General features: G+C 50.5%; 1 protein-coding gene across 1 annotated transcript in view; it reads right to left on the bottom strand.

Annotated features, from left to right (window-relative positions):
* Positions 1-1,631: 1,631 nt before the first annotated feature.
* The window catches only part of FADS2 (fatty acid desaturase 2), a 45,982-nt gene continuing 30,906 nt past the window's right edge, over positions 1,632-16,707 (bottom strand). Inside the window, exons 6-12 of the mRNA XM_038764745.1 lie at positions 10,128-10,188; positions 9,435-9,511; positions 8,564-8,661; positions 7,447-7,543; positions 6,177-6,256; positions 5,102-5,227; positions 1,632-4,349 (exon numbers count right to left, since the gene is read on the bottom strand). Coding sequence (XP_038620673.1) covers positions 4,298-4,349; positions 5,102-5,227; positions 6,177-6,256; positions 7,447-7,543; positions 8,564-8,661; positions 9,435-9,511; positions 10,128-10,188 — 591 coding nt within the window. The 3' untranslated portion in view covers positions 1,632-4,297. The remainder of the gene's footprint in view (positions 4,350-5,101; positions 5,228-6,176; positions 6,257-7,446; positions 7,544-8,563; positions 8,662-9,434; positions 9,512-10,127; positions 10,189-16,707) is intronic.

The raw sequence follows: 16,707 nt of genomic DNA, 5'->3' as shown, positions 1-16,707 counted from the left end.
TAATTGATTGATTGACACCTTTGCTCCTCCATGTTCCACTTTTCCCCATCTGGAAGAATACAGGAATCATAACAACAGTGAGATTAGACTATAAATTTATTGTGGGGAGGAGATGTGTCTATCAACTCTGTTGTACTTCCCCAAGTGCTTGGCTTGGGACTCAGAGGTCGTGGGTTCTAATCCCAACTCTGCCGCTTGTCAGCTGTGTGACCTTGGGCAAGTCGCTTAACTTCTTTGTGCCTCAGTTACCTCATCTGTAAAATGGGGATTAAGACGGTGAGCCCCACATGGGACAACCTGATTACCTTGTATCTACCCCGGCGCTTAGAGAAGCAGCGTGGCTCAGTGGAAAGAGCAAGGGCTTTGGAGTCAGAGGTCATGGATTCAAATCCCGGCTCTGCCAATTGTCAGCTGTGTGACTTGGGCAAGTCACTTAACTTCTCTGTACCTCAGTTACCTCATCTGTAAAATGGGGATTAAGGCTGTGAGCCCCATGTGGGACAACCTGATCACCTTGTAACCTCCCCAGCGCTTAGAACAGTGCTTTGCATATAGTAAGTGCTTAATAAATGTCATCATTATTATTATTAGAACAGTTCTTGGCACATAGTAAGCACTTAACAAATACCAACATTATTATTATTAATATTATTATTATTATTATTACTATTATTAATGCAAGGCTCTGTACACAGTGAGTGCTCAATAAATACAATTGCTAATGATGACAATGGTGGGCTTTGTTAAGCAGTTACTATGTGCCACACACTTGTAATAAGCAGTGAAACAGACACAAGATAGTCAAGTTGGATGCATATTGGGGCTCACGGTCTTAAGTAGGAGGAAGAATGGGTATTTTACAGATGAGGAAGTTGAGGCACAGGAAAGTTAAGTGCTTTGCCAAGGTCATGATGCAGGCAAGCGACAGAGCTGGGATTGTAGTCCAGGTTCCGGGACTTCCAATAATAAAAATAATAATGAAGGTAATTGTTAAGTGCTTACTATGTGCCAGGCACTGTACTAAGTTTTGGGGGTGAATATAAGCAAATTGAGTTGTACCCAGTCCCCATCCCATGTGGGGCTCACAGTCTCAATCTCCATTTTACAAATGAGGTAACTGAGTAGGGGTGAATCGGGCAAGGGGTGGTTGCCCATTATTCAGCATGTACCGAGTTGGAACGGAGCTCCAGGAGGAGAAGGGCGGCTCTGTGACCCCTCTCCATCCACCCCCCGACCCCCAAATATGCCAGGGCATCTAGGACTGAGACCTCCCAGGCCGATCCAAGGGTCTTGGTGGCCCTTGTGACTGCCCAGACCGGCAGAACCTGAAGAGAATCAAAGCTGAAATCCGGTGCCGTGGACCCAAATCACGTCATCCCACAGGAAGCCCAGCCCTGTGGGCAGAGGACCGAAGGTGAGGTCACCTCCCCTCACGACGGGCACTCCACCTCCACAGGGATGAGCTCCTTCCTCTGAACAACCAGCTTAGATTGGCACATCTAGGAACCTCCACCAGGCAGGTGAATGCATTCTGGGCTCCAGCTGAGGACCTGGGGGGCTCCCTGGGGCCAGGCCACTGAGAACCTTCACTCATTTTCACCCCCAGGATCCAAACAAACCACCTGCGATGCTTTCCGTTCCACAAAAGGTTATGATTTTATTGAGCATCAAATACACCAGAAAAAAAAATAGCTTCTTTTATTTCCAAAATATTTGAAAAACAATCCCAAGTGATAAAATCATGATCTATTCCCTGCGGGTTCAGTCTCAGGGAGGGAGTTGATTTGGGGGTGGATGGAGGACTGCCATCCCTCCAACTGGGAAGGAGGGGATGGACAGAGGGGTCTGGTGCTTGTAGGGGGTTGCAGAAATGGGGTTCTCAGAGAGTAGGTGGCCGGGCATCTTATTGCCATGGAAATACTGGGGAGACTGAAGCAGGAGGTCACTGACAATCCCAAGGGCCATCCCTTCATCTTCCCGGGGGCACTAAACCCTGGAATCCAGCAAGCTTGTTAGTGAGTTAGAAACACGGATTCTAATTCCCTCAGGCGTTGCGGGTGGCGGAAGGCACCTTAACCCAGCAGAGACTGGGAGGGAAGACACCGGGGGCTAGCCAGCCAATCTTGGGGCTGCTCCCACCCTGGATCCTGGATTTCTTCCTTCTCCTACTTCCATCAGTGGCTGCTTTTGCCTATTCTCCCTCTCCCCTGGCCTGGATCATGACCTTAGGACTCTCCCTCTCTTCATCCTCCTCCTCCCCCACATCCCTGTGGCTCTGAATTCACTTTCTCAGGTCCCTCTGTCTCCATCCTCCTCATTCCCCTCAGATTCCAGCTGTTTCTAACTTTTCAGCCTCTCCCCTCCCCTGCGCAAGATGCTCTGCTGTCTAGGTAAGCTGCAGCTCCATTTCCACCCACCTCGCCTCTCCACATCTTCAACCGCTTTGAGGGGACTCCACTGGAAGGATAGTTCCTAAGAGCACAGGGCCCTCGCCGCCACCAGCAGCAAGGGTACGTTCTGATCGGACTCGGCTAGAGGACGTCATGATTAAAAATTGCTCTATTTACCCCTTGCAACTAGGACTCAGGGGAGAGGCAGGCCTGGTCTCGCTTCCTGCTACTCACACCCCCGGGTTCTCCTGCAGCCAGCTGGGACCTGGAATTTTCTCAGGGAAAAAGCCCCAAGCCCGGGTAGCTGATTCAGCCCTGAAGCCAGACCATCACACTGGTTAGGGATCATGGTTTCAGGGACAACCTGGCTCCAACTATGCAATTCTCCTCTAGGAAGAAGTGGATCTTCATCAGAGACATCCATCCAGTTCCATTTTTCCAACTCCACCCAATGTCAAAATCTGAGTTATCTGAACTGAGACTTCTTTGAGGGTTCCTCAGCCCTGTGCCCATGAGCCAGCGAAGGCAGCCAAGATCAGAGAGGAGAGAAGATGATGGGGAGAAGAGGAGAGGGAGCGGGGTTTTGAGGTTTCTTTAGGGCCACTGAAGCACAGGAGGGCTGTCCCTCCGGGATTGGGGTCAGGAAGCACTAAGCTGAAAATGCCTCTAGTTGGAATTTGGTCCAGGTATCCCAGCAATAGTAGCAACTTCCTGTTAGGGCCACACGCAACTTCAGAGACCAGCCTGCTTGAGCCCCCGGCAGATCTGAGCGTTTCCCCGGGAGTAGAGGGTGGCAACAAAGGGGTGAGGCAGAGCCTACAGAGGCTCAGTAGGAGACTAGAAAAAAAAAGAAGAGGGATGTAGAAAAGAGCAGAAGGGCAAAATGAACTCTAGAGGAACAGGTTCCTGAAGAGACTAATTATTCAAAACCTCTCAGGCTCCCCTGCCCAGGGGACAGGCCGTGGGCCGTTTCGAAGGTGGATGCCAACCCTTTGATGCTGGTCGGCTTCCTCTCTGAGGGAATCTCTCCCCAGAAGAGTCCCGGCCCCAAGAACCAACTGAGACTCAGAACAAACTCATGGCAGATAGGGAGCTGTTCAGAGGCGTGCAGGTGGCCAGGAAGTGCCCCAGGACGGGACAGAACGGCAAAGCGTTTCATCTCATTTGGAATCTGCCCACGCAGTTTTGGAGCCAAAATGTCGGTCCGGAGGACAGGGGGATCTAGAGGCTGGGACTGACCCAGAAGTACGAACGGATGAAGGAGCAGGATTAGACAGAAGGGAAGAGGAGGGAGCAGCAGTGGAGGCTGGGAGTTCTTGGAGATGGGCTGCTGCTTCCTCCCCTCCCTTCCCCTCCTCCCCTTCCACGGGTGACAGGAATCTGGGGCAGGGGAGAGTGCCTTCTCTGAGAGAGAGAGAGAGAGGGCTGGCAAGTGGACCCCTCCTCCCCCCACCCACCAACCTGGAAGGACCACTTCTCCTGCTGCCCCTTGAGGAAGGCAACACCAGGGCTGGTAGAGAGGTGGTCCCTAGCTCCCAGAGAGCGGCAAGTCAAATGATGTTCAGGGGGCAACACACAAGGTGGGAGGAAGAGGGGGCCAGGGCCGGGCCTGAGTTCCTGGATCTGGAATGGTGGGATGCTGACTGCAGGCAGTCTTCCCCCGTTTCACCCCTCACCCCCAGGAAATAGTCAGCGGTCTCAGCTGACAGAGTAGCCGGGAAGCAGGCGCTGGGCCTCAGGCCCCAGGACAAAGTGTGGGTCAACCGGCTCTTTGCATCGATGGACCAGCCCAGGAAACTCTCTTCAAACAGCACACATACACACAGACACAGCACCAGGACAGAAATCAGAGTCGTTCGGCACTTCCCCCTTCCCTCCCCATCCCTCCCATTCCCCCAGAGGTGGCTTCATTTGTGGAGATAAGCATCCAGCCAAAGGTCTCCAGACTTCTTCAGGGACCTGCAGAGAGGGAGAGAAGTCTAGTAACGGGCAGGGTAGGGGCCACCACTGGCTGAGAGGAGGGAGCTCCTTGGTGGAGCAGGGTAATGCTAGGCCTCCGGGCCCCTCGGGTTCTCTGGGGCTCGTGGGTATCATCATCAACAGTGGCATTTACTAGCTGCGCTGTCAGAGCACGGTACTAAGTGCTTGGGAGTTGGAGACACATACTCTTCACCCCCATGAGCTTACAATCTAGAGGGGGAGACAGACATTAATAAGTAATTTATAGATACATCTGTAAGTGCTGTGGGGTTGAGAATTGGGTGAATCCCAAATGCCCAAAGGTCACAAATCCAAGTGCATAGATGATGCTGAAGGGAGAGGGCAGGGACCCAATAAGGAGGTGTTTGCAGGGAGATGAGGCTCCCCCCCACCCCCACCATGTTTCCCAGTGTCAAACAAGAAACAGCAGCACTCCACTAGAAAGGAATGTGTGCCGGGGCAAGCCCTACAGCTCCGGAGCACCCTGGGAGTCTTGCTGGCTGAAAAGTGAACCCTCAGGGGGCTTCCACTGCCCTGATTCGGCAGGGACCCCAGAGACAGCACTACCAGCGCTTCCTGCATCCACAGCCACAAATCACACCTTGACAGTAGCGGCCCACACCCCTCCCATCCCCTGCCTCCCTCCTCACTCCCCTGGCGGGGTGACCGCTGGCTGGGGTCACCCCCCGACCACCCTGGCTTTCTGCTAGGGCCAATCTTAGTCCCCTTACCCAATGATGTCCAGCAGCGCCCGCAGCAGGGATTTCTCTTGATATGGGACGCCGTGCTTGGCGCAAAGAGACTTCACCAGCGGGGCGACCTTGTGATAATTGTGCCGAGGCATCGTGGGAAAGAGGCTGGAAGAATCCAGGGGAGACGGTAAGTGACTGGGAGAGCTGGAGCTCAGGAAAGCCGGGGCTCCTTCTCCCTGGCTGCTACAACAGAGGCCCAGGGAAGGACCAAGCCCGAGGTGCTGGGGTATGGGGGGAGGGAGAGCAGGAGGAAAGAACGTGGCCAGAAAGAAAGAAAAAGAGGTGGCATTACCTCTGAGGCAGAGGCAACCTCTCCACTAGCAATAATTTTGGTATTTGTTAATGTGCTAAACACTGTTCTAAGTACCGGGGGAGGTATAAGGTATTCACGTTGTCCCACATGGGGCTCACAGTCTTCATCCCCACTTTCCAGATGAGGTAACTGAGGCCCAGAGAAGTTAAGTGACTTGCCCAAAGTCACACAGCTGATAAGTAGCGGAGCCTGGATCAGAACCCATGACCTCTGACTCCCAAGCCTGTGCTCTTTCCACTGAGCCACGCTGCTTCTCTAGGGTACGAGGGTACCCCTCCAGGCTCCATGTTTTCGCCTAGGCCCAAGAATGGTGGTCCCCCTCTGCCCTATAGGACCTGGGCTGATCTGACCCCTCAGGTCAGGAGTGACTGAAACCATTCTGGGTTGGGCAGGGATGAATGGGTGGGAGGTGGACCCAGAAATGGAGGAGCAGCCCACACTCAGTCTCCAGGGAGGAAGCTTTAGGGACCATCCCCTCTTGGTTTCTGCAGAAACCCTGGGAATGGCAGAAGTGCTGGATTCCTAAATGGTCCCCGGCAAGGCAGACTGAGTCTTGCTGGGCAGGAGATATTGAGTAGCTGAGCTCCTCTTCTCCAGCAGAAGAGGTGTCCTATCAGGAACCGGCCCAGGCTGGCCTGACAGCTCTCCGTCCGTGAGCCGGTAAATAGGAAGCTGGGTGAGCGGGTGACCCCTGGCCTTTCCACCTCGGAACACCCGCCCGGCCCCGGGGGCTTGACTCACTGGTGCTCGATCTGGAAGTTGAGATGCCCACTGAACCAGTCATTGAAGAAGGACTGCTCCACGTTACAGGTGGCTACCAGCTGCCGGGGAGAGAAACCACCACGTGAGTGATAGGGAGGGGACCGTCCTGGTGCTTGGCCTAATTAATAATAATAATAATGATGATGGCATTTATTAAGCACTTACTATGTGCAAAGCACTGTTCTAAGCACTGGGGAGGTTACAAGGTGATCAGGTTGTCCCATGTGGGTCTCACAGTCTTAATCCCCATTTTACAGTTGAGGTAACTGGGGCACAGAGAAGTGAAGCGACTTGCCCAAAGTCACACAGCTGACAATTGGTGGAGCCGGGGTTTGAACCCATGACCTCTGACTCCAAAGCCCAGGCTCTTTCCACTGAGCCACACTGCTTCTCTAATTGTTCTGGGTCCTACTTTGGGCTTGTTAGCCACGGCTCCTCTCTTGGGTTGGCCACCCCATTGGCATCCCCTCACCCTCATTCCATCAGGGGTGGCTTGACCCCTTCATGCTATCTGGCCTCACTCTAGCATCCAGGCTGGATGCCAGGCTCTTCCTCCTCCCCAAGGGCTCCCTTTGCTCGGTCCTCTGTTCTCCCAGGATACTGAGCAGTGCAAGAGGATAGCACTCTGACAGCATTCATGAACCCAGAGCCAGAGAGCCCAGGAAAGAGGAAAGGAGAGCCCAGGGCCAGAAAACCCAAGACCAGAAAGCCCAGGAAAGGCGAGTCCAGGGGCAGAGAGCCCAGGACCGGACAGGCCAAGCCTGGAGAGTCCAGAACCGAGATCCAGGCCCAGAAATCCCAGCTTTGGAGAGCCCAGGCCCAGAGAGCCCACAGCTGGAGGGTCCAGGACAAGAGAGCACAGGGCGGAGAGCCCAGAACCAGACAACCAGGCCCAGAAAGCCCAGGCTGGAGAGCCCAGATCTGGAGGGCTCAGCTTTGGAGAGCCCAGGACCAGGCCCAGAGAGACCAGATCTGAAGAACCCAGGACCAGAGAGCATAAGCCCAAAGAGCCCAGGCCTAAAGTATCCAGGCCCAGGGTGCCCAAGTTTGGAGAGCCCAGCCCTGGAGGGCCTAGGGCTGGAGAGCCCAGATTTAAAGAATCTAGAGTCAGAGAGGACAACCCATGCCCAGAATGCCCAGGCCCAAAGTCCTAATTAAAACTCAGGCACGAGAGCTCAGGATAATGATCCTGCCTTGTGAGCAAGCCCCAGGGAAAGGGGAAGGGGAAGCAGGTCTCTGTATCCCTTACCTGACACGAGAGCCAATCTCGGTGTTTCTCGCGATCAATCTCCATGGGGATGTGATTCATCTGGGTGACCCACACAAACCAGTGGCTCTCGAGGAACCTTTGCAACAAACACAAGAAAACACTAACAAACCTACTTTCTTTAGCCTGGGCATCCGGAAGGCTGGGACCACATCCACCGGGGATCCTTAGTACAGTGCTCAGCATATAGTAAGCACTTAATAAATACTACTGATTTTTTGACTGATAGGAGCTGGCACTCTGGGATAAGTAGCAGCCACAAGGGGAGTCGGGAGGATGCCGTCAAAACTCAGGTTGAAAGCTCTAGTAGACTGTAAACTCCTTGAGGGCAGGGATCACGTCGTTTACTTCTATTGCATTTTTTTATGGTATTTGTTAAGCACTTACTATGTGCCAGGCACTGTCCTAAATTCTGGGATAGATACAAGATAATCAGGTTGGACACAGTCCATTTCCCACATTTCATTCATTCACTCATTCAATCGTATTTATTGAGTGCTTACTGTGAGCAGAGCACTGTACTAAGTGCTTGGGAAGTACAAATCGGCAACATATAGAGACGATCCCTACCCAAAGATATATACAGGTATATACATATGTGCTGTAGGGATGGAAGGGCGGATGAATGAAGGAGCAAGTAAGAGCGGTGCAGAAGGGAGCAGGAGAAGAAGAGAGGAGAGCCTAGTCAGTGAAATCTTCTTGGAGGAGATGTACCTATTTGAATAATAATAATAATGGTATTTGTTAAGCACTTACCATGTGCCAAGCACATGGGGCTCACCGTCTCAGCCCCCATTTTACAGACACGGGAACTGAGGTACAGAGAAGTGAAACGACTTGCCCAAGGTCACCCAGCAGACAAGTGGCAGAGCCGGGATTAGAACCCAGGTCCTTCAAATTCCTAGGCCTCTGCTCTATCCACAAGGCCAGGCTGCTTATACTCACACTCCTCTGGACAGAAGGAGATAGGAAATAAAGCTTTCTTCACCCTGTGAGTGTGGGAGATACCTGGAAAATGGGGCTTGCCGAAGGCAAAGGTGCCTGCCTGAAATCCTCTAATGCAGAGTGCTCTTATAGGGTCTTGGCTCTGTTCACTCACCTGATAAAGTTGAGGAAAAGCAGAGCACCCAGGACCCCATAGAAAGGGATGTAAGTGATGAAGAAACGGGTGTAATAGCTGATAGCCCAGGCGAGGTCCTAAGGAAAGAGGAAAGGGATTTGACGAGCCACACGCACTATCTCCTCCTCCCCTGATCCCTCATCCACTACCCTGCGCGCACGCACAAGGGACAGGGGGAGGGGGTGTCCTGGGGAACAAGAAATGGGTTTTCAGGCCTTGGCTTTAGCTTGGGACTGATCTGGCCCGGGGTTTATCTGGGTCCACGTCCAACAGTAGGATCCCCCAGGGGTTAGCCTGGCCAACGCAGACCCTCAGGCCGATGGATCCCGAGAGACTGGACATCCTTCAACCAGTGGCTCAGGTGACTGGCACCACACAGGCCTCAGGTGCCAGTCTGTACCTTCCAGGAGCCACCCCAACCCTATACTGCAGCAATCCAGGCTGCCGGGGGGCTACTGGCCTTCAGGACTCAGGCGGGTTTGTACCTCTCGGGGAGATCGGGGCTGGATGGTCCCCGTCTGGACCTGAGGGATTTGGGGGGGAATTGGACTCTTCTTGGGAATCCGGGGACGGAAATGGTGGCTGAATGGCAATTTCTGCTCCTGAGAGGAAGCCCTCCCTCAACCTAGCACACTCAGTTTGCTATCACCTGTGTTAAAAAATAAAAAAAACGCCAATGTGCCCACTCTCCTGAGGAAGTTTAAAGGCCCACTCCTCTTCGACGGCTCTCTGGCTCACCCGCTCTGCACCCCAAGCACTGCCGCCCACGCTTCACCCGCTCAAGATCCAATCCTCTCCCAGGCTCTGCCATTCCCAGTCGGTCCCGGGGCAGCCGAGAGGCAATACTCACCACCCAGTCCTTGCGGACGATCATTGTCATGATGATCTGCATCTGGAAGTACATTGGGATGAGCAGGGGCGGCCCGACTACAAGAGAGCAGAAGGGGAGATCCTCAAGGGAGGCTGCTACAGTGCTCTGCACACAGTAAGCGCTCAATAAATACGATTGATGATGATGATGATGATGGTAGTCCAAGGGAAGGCTGAATGGGGCTGGGGTGGGAAGGCCAGAGATCCTGAATTGGTTTTTACCTTGCTTCTTCCTCAAGTCCCGTCCTGACATTTTTATATTCTTTTACGCTATTTCTCAATCGCTTCCTATGCACCAGGCACTGTACTAAGCGCTGGGGCAGATGCAAGATATGCAGGTTGGACACAGTCCCTGTCCCACACAGGGCTCACAGTCTTAATCCCCAGTTTACAGATGAGGTAACTGCGGCCCAGACAACTGAAATGACTTGTCCAAGGTCACAAAGCGGACAAGTGGCGGATCCGGGATTAGAAGGCAGGTTCTCTCTCAGGCCCACGCCGCGCTGCCGGGGGCTGTCCTGGGTCTGTTGAGATTCGCTGGCGGGAAGGGGCCTGACGGGGCTGAGGCATCGACTAGGGAGGGCCTGGCCGGAGAAGAAAGGATCCTGGGTTGGGGCAGCCCCCAAACGACCAGAAGAAAGGTGGCGGGGGCTGGGGGAAATGAAACACTCACTCAAGAAAAAGTACTGATGCTGGTGGTTGTAAGGCAGGTACTTCAACTTCTTCTTGCCATACTAAAAAGAGAGAAAAGAAACATTACTTGCACGTATCTATTCTATTTATTTTATTTTGTTAGTATGTTTGGTTTTGTCCTCTCTCTCCCCCTTTTAGACTGTGAGCCCAATGTTGGGTAGGGACTGTCTCTATATGTTGCCAATTTGTACTTCCCAAGCGCTTAGTACAGTGCTCTGCACATAGTAAGCGCTCAATAAATATGATTGATTGATTGATATATAATATATATATATAACAAATGAATAAATGAATCATTAGGGATATATCCCTGATTCTATAAATGAATAAATAATGTTTAATAAATAATATATCCCTAATGATTCATTTATAGTAATATCTGTCTCTCCCGCTAGACTGTAAGCTCATCATGTTGCCAACTTGTACCTCCCAAGCGCTTAGTACAGTGCTCCGCACACAGTAAGCGCTCAATAAATATGACTGAATGAATGAATCATGGGCAGGGACTGTGTCTACCAACTCTGTTGTACTGTACACTCCCAAACACTTAGTTTAGTGCTCAATAAATACCACTGACGATGATGAAATAGGTGAGGACAGCCACGATTTATTACAGCAGCCTTGGGAGGTCACTGACCCCCCTAACAATAATAACTGCGATGTTTGCTAAGCACTTACTATGTGTCAGACACTGTGCTGGGTGCTGGGATAGATTCAAGATCATCAGATTGGACACAGTCCCTGTCCCATGTGAAGCCCACGGTATAAGGGGGAAGGGGAACGGGTACAGGCTCCCCATTTTACAGATGAGGACACTGAGGCACAGAGAAGTGAAACGACTTGGTTAAGGTCACCCAGAAGGCAAGTGATAGAGCCAGGATTAAAACCCAGTCCTGAGCTCTTTCCACTAGACCATATCCTGTGTGACTTTGGGCAAGTCACTTCACTTCCCTGTGCCTCAGTTACCTCATCTGTAAAATGGGGACTGAAACTGTGACCCCCCCCATGGGACAACCTGATCACCTTGTAACCTCCCCAGTGCTTAGAACAGTGCTTTGCACACAGTAAGCGCTTAACAAATACCATCATCATCATCATATCCTCAGTACTGGGACTGTAGACTAGGTGAATAGGTGGAAATGCTCTCGCTATTCGTGTCCTTATTCCTGTACTTGCCTGGTGAGAGCAGGCTGGTAAACGGAGGAAGAATATTAATAATAACAAATAACTGTGATATTTGTTAAGTGCTTACTATGTGCCAGGGACTGTACTAAGCACTGTGGTAGATACTAGCTTTAATTCTATTTGTTCTGGCGATTTTGACACCTGTCTCCATGTTTTGTTTTGTTGTCTGTCTCCCCCTTCTAGACTGTGAGCCCGTTGTTGGGTAGGAACCGTCTCTATATGTTGCCGACTTGTTCTTCCCAAGAGCTTAGCACAGTGCTCTGCACACAGTAAGCGCTCAATAAATATGATTGAATGAATGAATGAATGAATACAAGATCATCAGGGCCCACATGAGATTCACATTCTAAGTAGGCAGGAGAAAAATAATAATGATAATGATAATAATGGCATTTATTAAGCGCTTACTATGTGCAAAGCACTGTTCTAAGCGCTGGGGAGGTTACAAGGCGATCAGGTTGTCCCACGGGGGGCTCACGGTCTTAATCCCCATTTGACAGATGAGGTAACTGAGGCCCAGAGAAGTGAAGTGACTTGCCCGAAGTCACGCAGCTGCTAAGTGGCAGAGCCGGGATTTGAACCCATGACCTCTGACTCCAAAGCCCGGGCTCTTGCCACTGAGCCGCGCTGCTTCTCATAATAGGTACTGAATCCCCATTTTGCAGATGAGGGAACTGAGGCACAGAGAAGTGAAGGGACTGGCCCAAGGTCACATAGCAGACTGTGAGCCCACTGTTGGGTAGGGACTGTCTCTATATGTTGCCAACTTGTACTTCCCAAGCGCTTAGTCCAGTGCTCTGCACACAGTAAGCGCTCAATAAATATGATTGATGATGAAGTGGCAGAGCGCGGATTAGAACCCAGGTCCTCTGTTCCCCCAGGCCCATGCTCCTTCCATTAGCTCACAAGGCTTCTCCAGTAGGCTAGTAAATTGTTAGAGTTCATTCTCCAAACTTCCTTACCACAAGAAAGCACTCCAAAACCACTGAAAAATCCACTCTCACCTCACCGGGCCACATCCTTTCTGATCAAGAGCTTTCCCTCTTTCAGTGAACCCGTTTTCCTCCGGAGGAAACTGACTAAGGTTTTGTGAAGGGAAGGTGAGATTCAGAGGCATACGATGAATAATGCTGGCCGGAATATGGCTGGGAACGGAAGCTCAAAAGATTGTTTTATTAAAAGTTTCCATGATTGTCTCCTATTCATTCATTCGATCGTATTTATTGAGCGCTCACTGTGTGCAGAGCACTGTACTAAGCGCTTGGGAAGTACAAGTTGGCAACATATAGAGACGGTCCCTACCCAACAGTGGGCTCACAGTCTAGAAGGGGGACTCCTACCTAGTATAGACACATCCTCTCTAGATTGTAAGCTCATTGTGGGCAGAGAATGGTGTCTACCAACTCTTGTTATTCTGTACTTTCCCAAGTGCTTAGTTCAGTGCTCTGCACACAGTAAGTACTCAATTTTCACTATTGATTAATACACACACACACACACACACACACAAATGCATTGTGACAAGTGGGATTACTCTGCCTATGTATAAGGTGGGGAATGGGTTTTATTGACCGATCAATCATACGATGATAATGGTATTTGTTAAGCGCTTACTAAGTGCCAAGCACTGTTCAAAGCACTGGGATATATACAAGGTAATCAGGTTGTCCCACATGGGGTTCACAGTCTTAATCCCCATTTTACAGATGAGGTAACTGAGGCCCAGAGAAGTTAAGTGACTTGCCCAAAGTCACAAAGCTGACAAGTGGCGGAGCTGGGATTAGAACCCATGACCTCTGACTTCCAAACCCGTGTTCCTTCCAGTAAGCCACGCTGCTTCTCTATATGTAAGTTACCAGACATCCAAGTTCTATGCCTATAGCAACATATGGAAACCAATAATAGAGCAACTCCATTTTCTAATATAAAAGTTATATTAACCCAAACTCTGCGTGCCAAATCATATGGGCCAAGGTTAAGAGAGGAAGGAGAGAAAGAGAATGCCAAAGAGATAATAAGAAGAATAACTGTGATATTTGTTAAGCACTTACTATGTGCAGGGCACTCTTCTAAGCACTGGGCTGGATACAAGCAAATCAGGTTGGACACGGTCCAATTTTACAATCTTAATCCCCAATTTACAGATGAGGTAACTGAAGCACAGAGAAGTGAATTGTCTTGCCCAAGGTCACATAATAATAATAATTATAATGATGGTATTTGTTAAGCGCTTACTATGTGCAAAGCACTGTTCTAAGCACTGGGGGGGGATACAAGGTGATGAGGTTGTCCCACGTGGGGCTCACAATCTTAACCCCCCATTTTACAGATGAGGCAACCGAGGCCCAGAGAAGTGAAGTGACTTGCCCAAAGTCACACAGCTGACAACTGGCGGAGCCGGCATTTGAACCCATGACCTCTGACTCTAAAGCCCGGGCTCTTTCCGCTGAGCCACGCTGCTTCACATGGCAGATGTGTGGTGGAGCCGGGATTAGAACTCAGATCCTTCTGACTACCAGCTCGTGCTCTAGAGATCTGGGGATGTGAGGACTGCCCCAGCAGAAGCCTTAGATAGTCTCTTTGGGTGAACTCTCATTGGCTGGGCACCAGGGCTCCCACTCTCCAGAACCCATCATACCCCAGTAATAATAATAATAATAATAATGGCATTTGTTAAGCATTTACTATGTGCAGAGCACTGTTCTAAGCACTGGGGGGATACAAGGTGATCAAGTTGCCCCACGTGGGGCTCACAATCTTAATCTCCATTTTACAGTAGATCCTAAACTCCCACAAATGCTGGCAAGTGAGAAGTAACCTGGCCTAGTGGATAGAACTCGGGCCTGAGAGTCCGAAGAAGCTAGGGTTTAATCAATCGTATTTATTGAGCGCTTACTGTGTGCAGAGCACTGTACTAAGCGCCAAGTTGGCAACATAGACAGACAGTCCCAGCCCCAGCTCTGCCACTTGTCTGCTGGTAACCACGGTCAAGTCGCTTCGCTTCTCTGTACCTCAAACACCTCACCTGTACAATGGGGATTAAGGCTGTGAGCTTCATGTAATACAGGGATGTATCCAAGCTGATTATCTTGAATCTATCCCGACACTCAGTACAGTGCTTGGCACATAATAAGCACTCAACAAATACCCCCCAAAAATTGGGAAGTCTTAATTCCCAATTAATTGTTTCACTAAAAGTTTCCACGATGAAATAGCTGAGGACAGCCACAATTTATTACAGCAGACTTGGGAAGTCACTGACCCCCCCAACAGTAATAACTGTGATGTTTGCTAAGTACTTACTATGTGTCAGACACTGTGTTGAGTCCTGGGATAGAGTCAAGATAATCAGATTGGACACAGTCCCTGTCCCATATGAAGCCCACGGTCTAAGGGGGAAGGGGAAGGGGTACAGGATCCCGTACCCGTTCTGGACCAGGGAACGGGCCAGACTGGGCTTTGCGGGCAAGAAGGCGTTACTAGACTAGACGTCCCACCTCACTGCCTACTTTTTGGTCGCATTTCCTGGACATGTACGATATATTGACCTGAACGGCCCTGGCTGACACCCCAGGCTCGTCACCAGATGGTTTTGGAGAGAAGCTGCTGCTGCCGTGGAAATGAGAAGGGCACACTGAGGCCTGCTGAACAGGGTGGCCTGGAGCCATGCTACAACTCAGGGCAAGCCCCACAGACTAGGAGACTCCAGCTGGGTGTCTCTCAGTCACTCCCCTTGAGGGCACAGCATCCTAGTATCTTCTAATACCAATCTTCTCACTGTACCTCGATCTCCTCTATCTCGCTGCCAACTTCTCGCCCACGTCCTCCCTCTGGCCTGAAACGCCTCCCTCCTCAAATCCAACAGACAATTACGCTCCCCATCTTCAAAGCCTTACTGAAGGCACATCTTCCCCAAGAGGGCTTCCCTGACAAAGCCCCTTTCCTCTTCTATCACTCTCATAATTCTTCAAGGCTGTCCGTCACCTTGCCCCCACTTACCTTACTTCTCTTCTCTCCTTCTCCAGCCCAGCCCGCACCCTCCGCTCCTCTGCCATTAATCTCCTCACTGTACCTCGTTCTCGCCCGTCTCGCTGTCGACCCCCGGCCCACGTCTTCCTCCTGGTCTGGAATGCCCTCCCTCCACACATCCACCAAGCTCGCTCTCTTCCCTCCCTTAAAAGCCCTACTGAGAGCTCACCTCCTCCAGGAGGCCTTCCCACTGAGCCCCCTTTTTCCTCTCCTCCTCCCCATCGCCCCCGCCCTACCTCCTTCCCCTCCCCACAGCACCTGTATATATGTTTGTACAGATTTATTACTCTATTTTCCTTGTACATATTTACTATTCTATTTATTTTGTTAATGACGTGCATCTAGCTTTCTTTCTATTTATTTTGATGACTTGACGCCCGTCCACATGTTTTGTTTTGTTGTCTGTCTCCCCCTTCTAGACTGTGAGCCCGCTGTTGGGTAGGGACCGTCTCTATATGTTGCCAACTTGGACTTCCCAAGCGCTTAGTCCAGTGCTCTGCACACAGTAAGCGCTCAATAAATACGATTGAATGAATAGTGATAATAATTGTGGTAATTTGTTAAGCACTTTCTCTGTGCCAAGCACTGTTCTAAGCACCGGAGTAGACACAAGGTAATCAGGTTGGACACAGGCCCTGTCCCAAATGGGGCTCACAGTATTAATCCCCATTTTACAGATGAGGTAATTGAGTCAGAGAGAAGTTAAGTGGCTTGCCCAAGGTCACACAGCAGACGTGGCAGAGCCAGGATTAGAACCCAAATCCTCTGATTCCCGGGCCTGTGCTCTTTCCACTAGGCCACGCTGTTTTCCGTCACCCTTCTGCATCATCCTGTCTTACATATTCATTCTCCCTCCCAGCTCCACAGTTCTTATGTACATATCTCTAATTTATTTATTTATAGTATTATAGTAATTGTCTGTCTCCCCCTCTAGCCTACAGTCTAGAGGGGGAGACAGACAATTACTATAATACTATAAATAAACAAATTTATTGAAGAAGGCTCACTGTGGGCAGGGAATGTGTCTGTTCATTGACCAGGCACTTGGCTGAGTATTCCTTAAGCACTTTGATACACCTCCCAGCCCCACAGCATTCACGTAAATATCTTTATACCCTACTATTTCCCCTGTGTGTAATTTATTTTAACGTCCATCTCCCCCTGCAGATCGTAAGCTCCTTCTGGACAGGGATCAGGTTTACCAACTTAATTACGTTGTACTTTTCTGAGCGCTTAATACAATGCTCTGCACACAGTAAATTCTCAATAAATACCATTAATTCATTGATTGATCGATTGGCATAAAAAAGCTCTACCTTCCAGACCCTTATTCAGTCAGGGGATTA

Source organism: Tachyglossus aculeatus, chromosome 22, assembly GCF_015852505.1.
Source record: "Tachyglossus aculeatus isolate mTacAcu1 chromosome 22, mTacAcu1.pri, whole genome shotgun sequence".
NCBI classification, from domain to species: domain Eukaryota; kingdom Metazoa; phylum Chordata; class Mammalia; order Monotremata; family Tachyglossidae; genus Tachyglossus; species Tachyglossus aculeatus.
The sequence above is the reverse complement of the archived record's forward strand: the minus strand, read 5'-3'. Positions and strand labels throughout refer to the sequence as shown.